Source organism: Papaver somniferum, chromosome 9, assembly GCF_003573695.1.
Source record: "Papaver somniferum cultivar HN1 chromosome 9, ASM357369v1, whole genome shotgun sequence".
NCBI classification, from domain to species: Eukaryota; Viridiplantae; Streptophyta; class Magnoliopsida; order Ranunculales; family Papaveraceae; genus Papaver; species Papaver somniferum.
In genome coordinates, this window is record NC_039366.1 from 26,241,494 (window position 1) to 26,254,376 (window position 12,883).

At 37.8% G+C, this 12,883-nt stretch overlaps 1 protein-coding gene and 1 non-coding gene across 2 annotated transcripts; both read left to right on the forward strand.

The window, feature by feature from the left end:
- The first annotated feature begins 9,861 nt into the window (after nt 1-9,861).
- TRNAK-CUU lies at nt 9,862-9,934 on the forward strand. The gene has a single exon. It is a non-coding gene; the product is annotated as a tRNA-Lys (tRNA).
- Nucleotides 9,935-10,796: 862 nt separating this feature from the next.
- LOC113310769 (peroxidase 21-like) lies at nt 10,797-12,293 on the forward strand. The gene is made up of 4 exons (XM_026559546.1): nt 10,797-11,104; nt 11,194-11,382; nt 11,510-11,675; nt 11,777-12,293. The coding sequence occupies exons 1-4, from the start codon at nt 10,877-10,879 to the stop codon at nt 12,175-12,177; spliced, it is 984 nt and encodes a 327-aa protein (XP_026415331.1). The 5' UTR covers nt 10,797-10,876; the 3' UTR covers nt 12,178-12,293.
- The last annotated feature ends 590 nt before the right edge of the window (nt 12,294-12,883 follow it).

Below are 12,883 nucleotides of genomic sequence, written 5' to 3' on the forward strand. Positions count from 1 at the left end.
TTCTGTGATAAAATTGTGAAGTTACCGAACTTAACAAACAAAAAAAATGTGAAGTTCCAACATCTATTGGCTAAGTTCGGTTACTTTGTAGTTTTAAAATTTTTTGAGAACAAACCGAACTCTATTGGTTAAGTTCGGTTATTTTGGAACTCAACATAGTGGCCACAACAACACAGTTCGGTTAGACTGGATTTGTTTTTTTTCGGTTCTAAGGGTGGAGTTCGGTTACTTTGTAATTTTAAATTTTTTTGTGAAACAACCGAACAGAGAGTTCGGTGACTTAGTTTTAAATCCAATAGAACCGAACTATTCTTCGTGTTCTTCATTTTCAAGAAGTTCGGTTAGTAAACTAGGGTTTTTTGGAAAATCGACCTAACCGAACATGGCTCTGTAACTCCTATTAAAACTCTATTTTGATGATTTCTATTCGATTGAAGCAATCAAAATCAAATTAAAGCGAAGGGTTTGTTGGAAAATACCTCCGGAGTGGTTCCATGGCAGAATCAGGTTGCAGCTGGCGTCTTTTATACTCGATAAAATTATTAGGGGCCATCAATTTATACCCATTCAAAGACTCTAGTTAAGGGGTACCCTATATGATATTGAAGTTACATAAATTCCCTTCTGGTAAAATTGTATAAAAACCAAATCAAAAAAATTCTACTCATTTCAACTCTTCTTCTTCCAGTTTCATATATCTTCCGATTGTGGAAGAAAAAAAACTTTCCCTCGTTCTTGTGTTCAACCTAAACATCGCCGCGAATCGTAAAATCAAAACATCGTCGATTCGTTTATAAAACAATGGATAAGGGAAATGAAACCCACAGACCTAGAACCAAAAACGTTGCTCGGGGTATCGATCTAAAGATTGGGATTTTAGCAAGAAATAAAGAAATTGTTGCTGCAAATGAAGAAGAACGCGAAGAAGAAGTATCCGTTGATGTAGTCGGAGGTGGCGATTACGATAGTCAAACACTTCGTCAACTTCAAATGGCCCCAATTAGGTAAGAATCTATCATTTTTGGGGTTTATTTCGCTTTAATTCGACGAATCGAGAAAAAAAATTTCTAGGGTTTTCGGTTATTTATCCAGATTCGGGCGATATTCATGCTTATTTACTTCCGAATGTAGTCGTGTTCTTCATTTCTCAAGAACATCGACAGTATTCGGGAGAAATATTTTATGGTTATCGGCCGAATATTGTTGGCCATATCTTCCTGGATACAAACTGGTAATAATCGGTAGTTTAATGAATTTTTTGGCTCCCGAATATATTTAAGTAGACACACAGTATTCGGAAGTACACTCACTACCGAATATATATATATATATTGAAAAAATCTCAAAATTTCTAATATAGGAAAAATCCCATTTTGGGGCCAGTATTTATTCGGAAGACAATATAATGTTTTATACCTTCGATTGTGTAGGATAAAATTTTAGAGTTTCCGAACTCCAGTTGATGAATATTCGGTTGTAAACATGTTTAAATATATTCCGATTGTTTTTCATTCGGGAAAAATATGTGTCTTCTTACTTCCGAATTTGTTCATTCGGGTTATAGTTGTGTACTTTGTCTTCCGATTGTGTAGGATGAAAAATTTAGAGCTTCTGAACTCCAATTGATGCATATTCGGTTGTAAATATGTTTAGTTATCTTTCGATTGTTTTGTATTCGGGAACAGTATGTGTCTTCTTACGTCCGAATGTGTACATTCGGGTTATATTTCCATACTTTTTATCCGATTGTATAGTTTGTAAATATTGTTCCTTTCTTTGTTGTTTAGACAAAGTCGAGAAAGGATGAAGAAAGTGACAGCTAGTGCTAGGAGGGAAAGGAGTGCCAAAGATAATTCAAGTGCTCAACAAAACTTACAAGAACAAAGAAGTCAACAAGGAGTGAACCAAGTGCTGAACAAAGTGTAGAACAACAAGGCAGTGAACAAGGGGTGCAACCAAGTGTTGAACAAGCCGCTCAACAAAGTGCAGAACCAACTGCTCCACAGGTTACACCCCACCATGAAATTGAACCGGTTGATCCAGTGCCAAGAGTAGAAGAAGAAGGACAACCAAGTGGTACCCAAAAATCCAAAAAAGGAAAAGATGGTGTAAAGAAGGATATTGCTAAGAAAGCATCACATCTTGTCCCTCAGGACGAAAAGAGCAGCAGTTGATTCGCATGAGGGATATTTTGGACCAATTGAAGGCCTCGGACGTATGCTTTGATCCATACAAGGAAGATCGAGCCAGTGGGCATATAAATGTTCAGTCGGACTTGTCCCTTTATTTTGGACCATTGTGGCCCCCCACAGGATATGTGATGTATAACCCCTCTAGGGTGATGCGACAACACGGGTATATACAACATCAACCTGTGGAGGAAATGGAGGATTACTACAAATTGGAGTTGGAGTTGTGCTCTTCTAGTGGTGACAATCTCACGATTGTTCACACAGGCCCACCTACTGTTCTTGATAACTGGATAAGAGGAATGACTTCATTATCAACACTGGTAGACGAACCACCCGAGGTGATGAAAATTATCCAGGCTATATGAGTTGGTATAACAACGTATCACATCCTTTGGTTATCCGTGAAATCAAATCCACCACTACTGCGGCGGGTTCAAGTTATAATTGTATCATCAAAGACAAACCAGCTTGTTATGATAGACTGGTTCGTGTTCTTATATTTTTGTTTATTTTATATTGTTCCTATAAATCTTAGGTAATTACCGTTTGATGTTATGTCATTACGTATAAAAAACAGGTGAATAGGTTCAAGCGTGTTTTCAAAATGTTAACTGCATGCCTGAAGAGCGGAGATCCCATGCCAGCTGAGAAGATCAAAGAGGCTAGAGACCTAGTTGATAATATGGATAACGAAGATTATGCTGCCCAGTTTGGGGAGAAAGTCACGAAGAGGCATCCGCCCAAGGTGGCAGTATCAAAGACGGGTAAAAGAACTCGAGCTTCATCGAGCGCTGAAGGTGCTCCAACTGAAGGTGCTCAAACCCGTGGTCGTGCAGGACTGGGAGGTAGTCACGGTCGTAAAGTTAAGAAGAGCAGATAAATGACAATGATTTTTGTTGTACATTCGGGACTTTACAAGGGCCAATATAGAAGGTTAGACAACCCATATTCGGAAGTATGGGTAACTGAGTTGACTTCCGATTATTGCAAGTTCAAAATTTGAAAAGTATCAGTTTTTCCCAAATTCTGATTTTTGGGCCATCGTACATTCGGGACTTTACAAAAAAAAATTATCCTCCGAATATTACAAGTTCAAAACAAACCATGCCATGGCTCTAGGTGGTTCCAAGGGCCAATATAGAAGGTTAGACAACCCATATTCCGAAGTTTGGGTAACTGAGTTGACTTCTGATTATTGCAAGTTCAAAATTTGAAAAGTATCAGTTTTTCCCAAATTCTGATTTTTGGGCCATCGTACATTCGGGACTTTACAAAAAAAAATTATCCTCCGAATATTACAAGTTCAAAACAAACCATGCCATGGCTTTAGGTAGTTACAAGGGCCAATATAGAAGGTTAGACAACCCATATTCGGAATTTTGGGTAACTGAGTTGGCTTCCGATTATTGCAAGTTCAAAATTTGAAAAGTATCAGTTTTTCCCAAATTCTGACTTTTGGGCCATCGTACATTCGGGACTTTACAAAAAAAATTTATCCTCTGAATTTTACAAGTTCAAAACAAACCATGCCATGGCTCTAGGTGGTTCCAAGGGCCAATATAGAAGGTTAGACAACCCATATTCAGAAGTTTGGGTAACTGAGTTGACTTCCGATTATGGCAAGTTCAAAATTTTAAAAGTATCAGTTTTTCTCAAATTCTGATTTTTGGGCCATCGTACATTCGAGACTTTACAAAAAAAAATTATCCTCCGAATATTACAAGTTCAAAACAAACCATGCCATGGCTCTAGGTGGTTCCAAGGGCCAATATAGAAGGTTAGGCAACCCATATTCTGAAGTTTAGGTAACTGAGTTGACTTCCGATTATTGCAAGTTCAAAATTTGAGAAGTATCAGTTTTTCCCAAATTCTAATTTTTGGGCCATCGTACATTCGAGACTTTACAAAAAAAAATTATCCTCCGAATAATATAGTCGTGTTTAGAAATACCAACCTAATCAGTAGATAAAAATTTAAGTTCGCTACCAAATGTTCGTTTCGGAGGAAATACGTGTATCGTTAGCAACCAATTGTAGTGCATCATTGATACGAAACCTCAACGGCCATATTTTCAGAAACCTCAACGGCCATATTTTCAAAAATTAGAGTCGTTGGAACTCTAATCTATATAAGGAGGGTAACCCCTCTCAGTTATTATTGAGTAAAAAATCAGAATGAAAAACCTTTTCAATGGCAAGTCCATCATCAATCGACAACATACTTCGAAGATGCAAGCAAACAACTACATCAATTGCAGCAATGGAAGAAGAAATACAAAAAAGGAACAAACAACCCAAAAAAATTAAACCATCGTTAGTGGCAACGAAGGAGGAGGAAGAGGAAATCAAGGCTAAGAAGCGAGGTCAAGAACAATTCCATCAAAGAGAAATATTAAAACAAGTTGAGGAAGAGACCAAATGGATAAAAAATTATTACATTGTGAAAGATCTATCCAAAGAAAAGCAGGACGATCATATGTTTTGGATTAACGTTTCATTGGGTCCTTTTGTTGGTAAGTACAAGAAGCCACGCCACAATTATGAACCATATCATGTTTCTTCAAGGGTGCACCATGTTATAAATTGTGCATCGAGTACAACCGTATTCTTGCTAGGCACAGAGACGACAGGTTTGTGGCACAAGATGCTTATTCCAAGTGGAGAGGAGAGTCGTTTCTACATTTCGAAGCCGCGTTGATTGTTGCATCTCGGACTGGGAAAAAAGAATAACATGTGATGTTTGAGTGCTGTAAATTCAAATTTTTAATATTAATCGGCGGTTTGATAAAATATGGAATTCCCGAATATGATTAATCGGATTGAAGTGTTATAATACTGTTGTTGATATTACATAGTTTCAAAAAAAAATTATAGTCGTGCCTCGAAATACCCACCAAATATTCAGAATCAAAACGTGTATCATTACCAACCGATTATAATATTCAGAATAAAAACGTGTATCATTACCAACCGATTATAATATTCGGAATCAAAACGTGTATCAAAGAGCCCGATTCCTGCATTCGGGAGACAATATTGTATTTTTTGCTACCGATTAAATCATATATCTTCACAAAAAAGTTTCCAAAAAACTTGTACAAATTACATGTTCAAAAAAAAAACGATCAAACATCGTCATCATCCGAGGGGATCAATTCGAGTAACTCAGCGGGAAAGTTGTTGTCCATAACGCGATCCCAATCAACCATGTTGGACTCATATTGTTTCGCCCAATCCTTGCAATGGTTCACCGGGAAGTAATCGTGCCACTTACTCAACGGAGGTAACGGACAATCTTTCTTTACTCTTAAACCGATAAAATGCATTTCATTCACAAATGCCATTATGATTCTTCTATCTTTAACCGACTCGTCGCAAGCCGTTCTTGTGGGTGCAAACGTCATGCTAAGTCCATACATAGGAAGAAAAAAGAAATGTACCACGCAATTCAAAACGTCCACTAGGAGATATCCAAATTTAGGCATTGTCATCCAATACTTGGATCCGATTGTCTTCAATCCCTTTCGGCACTTCACACGCGCAACTAAGTATTTGAACTCTTGTTCTTTGTCGTATCTATTTCCTCGCCTCATCATCTCTAGATAAAAACCCTTGTACTTCACTAGTTGTACCGCCATCTTATTTCTTAAATATTGGCATTGGGTGACATCTTCGATATCCGCCTCTCTAAAGTAACACATTTGTTCCGTAGCAACGTGAAACCCACAATTTCCATCCCCATCAACCTCGTCGGTCGACAAAACAAATGGAATGATAAGTGGAGGGAGTTGTTCCAAATACTCTTTGTATATTGTATATGTGGATCGATTTGGTCTTCCATTAAGATCTCTAGGGCAACGAAGAGTACCTTTGTCCTCTTTTATAGTAAGAATTTCCATTGGTTGGGCTTGTTGCGAGGCGTTCATTTGCTGAACAACTTCTTCGACAACATTGGGTTGACTTACTTGAGAAGGCTCTGTAGAGATCTTTGGCCTTACTTGTCGGGTGGTTGGTCCACTTCGATCATTTCTTGGAAGACAACTTTTTTTTTAGGTTCCGGCTCATCTTCAAATTCGGCTTCCGAACGCTCGTGCCTAGACAATATTCTTTTATTAGACAAATACTCCTTCAACTCTTTTCTTTGGATGGTCCTCGACACTTTGGTGTTCGGCCTACCGGTGTTCTTTTGCTTAATAGGTTCATCAACCTCCCTTAAACAAGGGTGAAGGGCTTCCTCCAAATTATGCATCAATATTTGCTTTTTGGTGCCGTTTGATGTAGCGTAACGCTCGGCTATTCGTGCACACAATTCCGACTCCAAGAAAGACGGACCATCAACTACCGGGGTGTTCGGAGTGAAATTTAATTGCTTCCAAAATGGATGAATATCATTGATGTCAATCACTTCAATATACCTACCCAACTTATGACGACACGGGAGTCCAATACCTATCATATCCTTGCAAACACAAACCGTATTCTCGTCATCATAAGTTTTATATAACTTCAATTGTTTCATCATGAGATTTATTGCCCATCTTGAAACTTTATGAACAACTCCCCTTAGAAGCAATTTTTCCTTAATATGTTCCATCAGGAATTGGTGTACAGTAAATTGCATACATTTTCTAATCTTTACGAGATCACGATTGGTGAATTCATGGATTGCTTCTTGTATCGACACAACTCCATTTTGACTACCAATTAGTATTTTATTTAGTCGACCATGAGACCCCTCCGCAATGCTTGTCGCCTCGTTCTTGAAATTACGATATTCCATGCAAACACAAACCTCTCATTAATCGTTAACCATTGTTTTTTACAATACTCAACCGGTTTTGGGTAGTCCGTGCCGTATTCATCCTCAAATTTCTTCAAGTTACATTCGTAAATTTCCTCAGTCATTGACCAAACGATTTTTTCCCATGCTTTCATGAACATTTTCCAAATAATTCCATCCTCCTTCCACTTTTCTTCAAATAACCTATCCTCTTCCTTACGTTCTTCCACGGTTAATTTACTAATGCGCTCATCCTCTTCCTTTGACCTCTTGGTACCCTTCCTTGGTCTTTTAGCTTGGAAATGATGATGGAAATTGGTTTTGAGATTGCATTGAATGTGCCACGTACATTGCCAGTTTTGGGCTTCCGGAAACACTATCAATATTGCATGCATTAAGGCTTGATCGTTATCCGTTACAATAACCCTTGGAAAATTATCATCGTTATAAATAGACCTCAACGTCTCCAACATCCAAATGAAACTCACATTGTTCTCATGATCCATTAAACCCCATGCAATCGTAAACGTGTTTTTGTCCGAAGTATGGCAAGCAATGTTCAACAACGGCATGTTATACTTGTTTGTCTTATAAGTAGCATTTATCAACAAAATTTGATGAAAGCATTGAGCCAATTGGATCATTTCGGGATGTGCCAAGAAAATACGAACCACTATACCATCCTTTTCTTCCCTTCTCAAGGTGTAGCCGTGTAACTCCGCTAACCACTCCGATTGTTGCATGACCGTTCTACCATCCCATTCAGTCCTTTTGATCGTAGCTAGGGCCGACTTAATTGTAGACAAAGAAGACAAGTTGTCGGGGTCGTCCTCCTTTATTTTACTTAAGATCGCACTCGCTTTTTGGATCCGCATAGACCTCACCGTCTGCATTTGATGTGGTTTTAACTTGGCAACCATTACATGTCCAATTAAATCCAACGGATCATCATGGTTGTGACAATCGTTATCAACTTTATACATTTTATACTCTTTACCTTTAATACCATCGGGCTTATAGAAGACAATCTTAAATGGGCATCCTATCTTCTTGGTATTGCTTCGGTATTTCCTATTCGTCTTTTGTACGTACTTACTATTCTTTCCCTCGTGAATATTTCGCGTCCCACCTCGCTCACAAATCATTTCAAATCGAGTGTCACTAACATGATTATTTTGAACTACCACGCACATGTTATCTTTTTCCTTGTTCATAAGTCATTCCTTTGCCTCCTTCTTACTTCCAAATGTCTAAACGTGCATAAAACAAAATAAATCTAATAAGCATAACCATTTAACATATAAATTTTGAAAAAAAAAAAAGTAGTAATGAGTATACCAAATCGTTTGCATAGTATAGGGAAGTGTCGGGCCTCAAATAGAAATCATCAACAAACTCTTCAACAGCCTGCATATGAAAGCAACAAATTATTATACAATAATCGGAGGTTATTAAATAAGTCAAACTGCCGAATATACTATATTTGGAATCCTATCGGTTACTCAAAACACCCGATTTATGCAAATGAATGTACACAGTTTACTGAGTGCAAAAACTGATATAATCGGAATCTAAAATATATAGTAAAACATCCGAATATAAATAACCTGGAGATAACTTTAATCGATAAACATCCGATTTTCAAGTTTTCGGAAATTTTATTTTGAGGCCACTGTTATATTCGGCAGTCAAATAATGTTAAACTATTACCGATTGTAAAGGATAAGAATACTGAGTTTTGAAATTTTTTGAGGAATTCGTTTTTGGGGCCATTTGGAGGTAAATAACTCTAAATAACTACCGAATGTAGATTTTTTTGGAAAACCAGTTTGGGGTTTTTTCTCATATTCGGCAGTAAACTACTATCTTGGAACTACCGAATATACATATTTGGTACTCAGTGTGTTATATTCGTAAGTTTATTCGAGAAATTATCTACCGAATCTGGGTAGTTCACGGCATTCAATGCATGCAATAATCGGTTTTTCTTGTTTACAAAAGCACACAAACGCATGCAAATCGAGTATTTGAGTTTCTTAACACAATACCTGTGTTTTTACATGCATCGTTAGCTTCAATATCAGGTGATTCTCCATTTTCTTCCATGAAAGGGTCGTCTAGGTTTTCCTCTCCACAAAAGTTTGGATCATTCAACATATAACCCAAATCGTCTTCGCCATGATTCTCACCTTCTTCTTCATATCCATCCATTTTTGTAGTGATAAAATGGGTTTTCCCTTTTTTCCTTCACCTTCTTCTCTATAACTCTAACAACTCAAAAATGAAAAAGAAATGGAAAAAATGAAACAGAAATCATTCTAATACTGCACCGACTACAATCGGAAGTCTGGGTAAAAATGTTATCATATCCTCCGAATATATAAGGGTAATTTTGCCATTTACGAATTACGCGAGATAAGGGCTGGCTACATTTTCCCTTTGGGTGATCTTTTTTGTTTTATTGTTGGCCCCTAAATCCTTTTGAGTGGCCCCTAAAAACGCGAGGTTTTCTAGGTCTTCTTAATTTTTTGGTCGCGGATGAACAAAATGAGACATTCAAGAGTCTCTCAAGCCATTCAACGTACCCGAGAGACGACTGTCCTGGATATATAATCGTCTTAACTTCTTTAGCCTCCATAGAAATCACTTGGTAGATTCCCTGAAACATAATTGGAGCGATCGGGAGATTCATTTGATGGTTGAGCAATTGACTATTTGATCACCAACCCAAATTGATCATTTTACTAGAAAAGAGTTTTGAAATTCATCAAAGGATGAAGTCACAGGCAAGGAGGATGAAAATTTGTACACAAAAAGAACATGGCAAATGTTGTCAGTACCAAAAAACAAAATGAATCATGTTGAATGTTGTTAAAATGAAGATCAACAAGCCCGTCTAGCTCAGTTGGTAGAGCGCAAGGCTCTTAACCTTGTGGTCGTGGGTTCGAGCCCCACGGTGGGCTTTTTTTTTTTTTTTTTTTTATAACAGCAATCTGTACCTTGTTGGAAACTTTTGTCTATTACTTGGTAGGTTCAATTCTTGTTATGGTTAAATTTTTCCTAACAAAAAGAAGATAATCTCGAACATTCCACCAAACAATATGTTGCAATTACAGTTTATGGCACTTTGTGGGTGCTTGAAATGATCTCATGATTAAACTTAAGAATCTCCTAGCCTTGCTAGCCCACTAATTCGCATTCACATTTTGTCTTTCATTTGTGTCATTGTCCTTCTAAACTGGCCACTATTACGGTGTCCACTTGCATATTTTCCTTTCTTTTGTATATGGGGCGGTTCCAAAATAACTCTACTTGAGAAATATCGCCAATTAAAATTGTGCATCAAATGTTTCATCACCTTTTCACATTTGTGGATGTCAATCAATGGTGATATCTTCTCTCTCGGAATAAATTTTCACAAGTGACTTACGGTGGTTGAATCATCTCCATCATCAAGGCATTTATCATAACGCCCAATGAGGCTTTAATCCAAAACACTTTGATAGAATTTGCGCTATGCAAATAACTTGCATCATTTGGAAAGAGCGAGCGCAATAAGAGTGGTAAGTAAGACATAGACATCCACAATTCCGCATTTTGTTTTCACGCCTAGTAATAGCAGTTTCTCAATCATATCGCCTTTGAAGTTTTGACACAAACGGATATAGTTTGGGAAATATGGTGATGGAGATACAGTAGATGCATTTAATCAGTTGTTAGTTGTAAGTGGATGGGTTAACAAGCCCACGCGCATGGTAGGGTTACTTTACCGGCCATCCACTCATAATATATCAGGCGCCCGCCTCAACCCTTTTTTCTTCTTTAAATACTCTCATTCTCCCCGTTCTCATTTCTCAAACTAAAAGCTAACGAGTTTCGTTCTTTCTTTCAGTCGTTGTTCATTAATGGCGACTAGTAACTTCTCGCCAGCTGCTACTAGATTCATAACTCTGCTTTTCTCGTTGGTCCTACTTTTACATGCCGGAGAAAGTGATATTCGGCTGAATTACTATTCGGAAAGTTGCCCAAGAGCTGAAGAAATCGTCAAGGAACAGGTTACCAAGTTGTACCATATACATGGTAATACCGCGGTCTCATGGGTCAGAAATTTGTTCCACGATTGCATGGTCAAGGTAACTAAATTAATTGCCAAACTTTCTCATATTTCAGTTTTTCATTTATGTTTGATCGATCGCCCGTTAATGAGAAACTTCTATTGCAGTCGTGTGACGCGTCTCTTCTATTAGAGAACACGAAAGGTCTTGAATCGGAGAAGATGTCTCCGAGGAGCTTCGGAATGAGGAATTTTAAATATGTTAACACGATCAAACAAGCTGTGGAGAAGGAGTGCGCTGAGACTGTTTCTTGTGCTGATGTTATTGCTCTTTCCGCACGAGATGGTGCTGTTATGGTAATTACTAACTAGGCTACCTTTTGGTCCGGAATATCATGCGCAATCGATGCTTAAAGGTATATCTATAATTGGTCATTAAGTTAGACGTAATGGATTTCTGATTAGCTCATAACTACGTTTACAGTTGGGAGCTCCGCATATCGCCATGAAAACGGGGCGAAAAGACAGTACGGAAAGCTATGCAGGAGTCGTGGAGAACTTCATCCCTAACCATAATGACTCTATGTCCTTTGTACTTTCTCAGTTTCAGGCGATCGGTATTGACGCCGAAGGAGTTGTTGCCTTGTTGGGTATGTCCAAAAATAGCATACAAGTTGAATTGCAAGTATAATTTAGGATTACTTTCGCATATTAATTTTTTTTTTTCTTTTTTCGTTTTCTGTTGATCCAGGAGCTCATTCAGTTGGCAGAGTACATTGTACAAATCTTGTGCATAGACTCTACCCCGAAGTCGATCCTACTTTGGACCCTGATTACGCGATTTATCTTAAAAACCGATGCCCGTCACCTTATCCAGACCCACAAGCTGTTGAATATTCAAGAAATGACCGTAAAACACCTATGATCCTTGATAATATGTACTATAAAAACATATTGGAGCACAAGGGACTCTTGATAGTTGATCAACAATTGGTTTCTGATCCAAACACATCTCCTTTCGTAGAGAAGATGGCTTCCGATATGGGTTACTTTCATGACCAGTTCTCCAGAGCACTTCTTTTGTTATCTGAAAATAATCCACTTTCCGACGATCAAGGGGAGGTACGAAAAGATTGTCGCTATGTAAATTAAATACTCTATATCCAAATGGAAGCAGAAGAACTTAACAATTTGGATACCAAAATACGTACGTGTTCACAATAAACAATGATAATCAAAGTTGATGAGTACAGTTTCATTTCCTTGGATCCTTTGTGTGTTTCAAAGTTAAAAGACCTGCACACAAAAACAACAACACATCACCATTGACCATTGAAAAATATCAAGAGTGATCCTGTAATGTGGACACTCTGGGTGTGATTGCCCATCATTAATTGGCCATCCAAATTGGAACGGTACGATTTTTGTACACACTAAGTGTGGTATTTTTTTTATTATTTTTCCTAATAATTTCTCGAAGGAGGTTTGCAACAACTTTAAGCTCTTGTAGAATAGGTGTTGTTTAGATAGTTTAGAGGGTGCCGAATATGATAGTTTTGAGTCATTTATGTGCCAGTTCAGGTCCATGGTTCATACTTGGACTCAAAAGTCCAGTTGAAGTTTGGGCCCATAATACCAACTGTGACATGATTAATTCAGCAATTACCGACTTATCCGCTTACCAGTGTTTATAGACTTATTACGCGCTCAATTCCACGGCTTGTAGCGATAGAAATTAACCCTGTTTTAGGGCATACGCAAAAAAAAATATTAGCGACTTCTAAATGAGAGAAGAAACGCGAGAGGAGACATGAAGTGGAAAACGTTGGAAAATTGGGCTAAAAACAGAGGATGAAGA

Bases quoted from the DNA above. Each gene is read 5' to 3' on its own strand.
- LOC113310769 (XM_026559546.1), top strand. From the start codon at position 10,877: ATGGCGACTAGTAACTTCTCGCCAGCTGCTACTAGATTCATAACTCTG. The intron at 11,383-11,509 runs GTAATTACTAAC...CTACGTTTACAG, and splicing joins CACGAGATGGTGCTGTTATG to TTGGGAGCTCCGCATATCGC. The intron at 11,676-11,776 runs GTATGTCCAAAA...CTGTTGATCCAG, and splicing joins AGGAGTTGTTGCCTTGTTGG to GAGCTCATTCAGTTGGCAGA.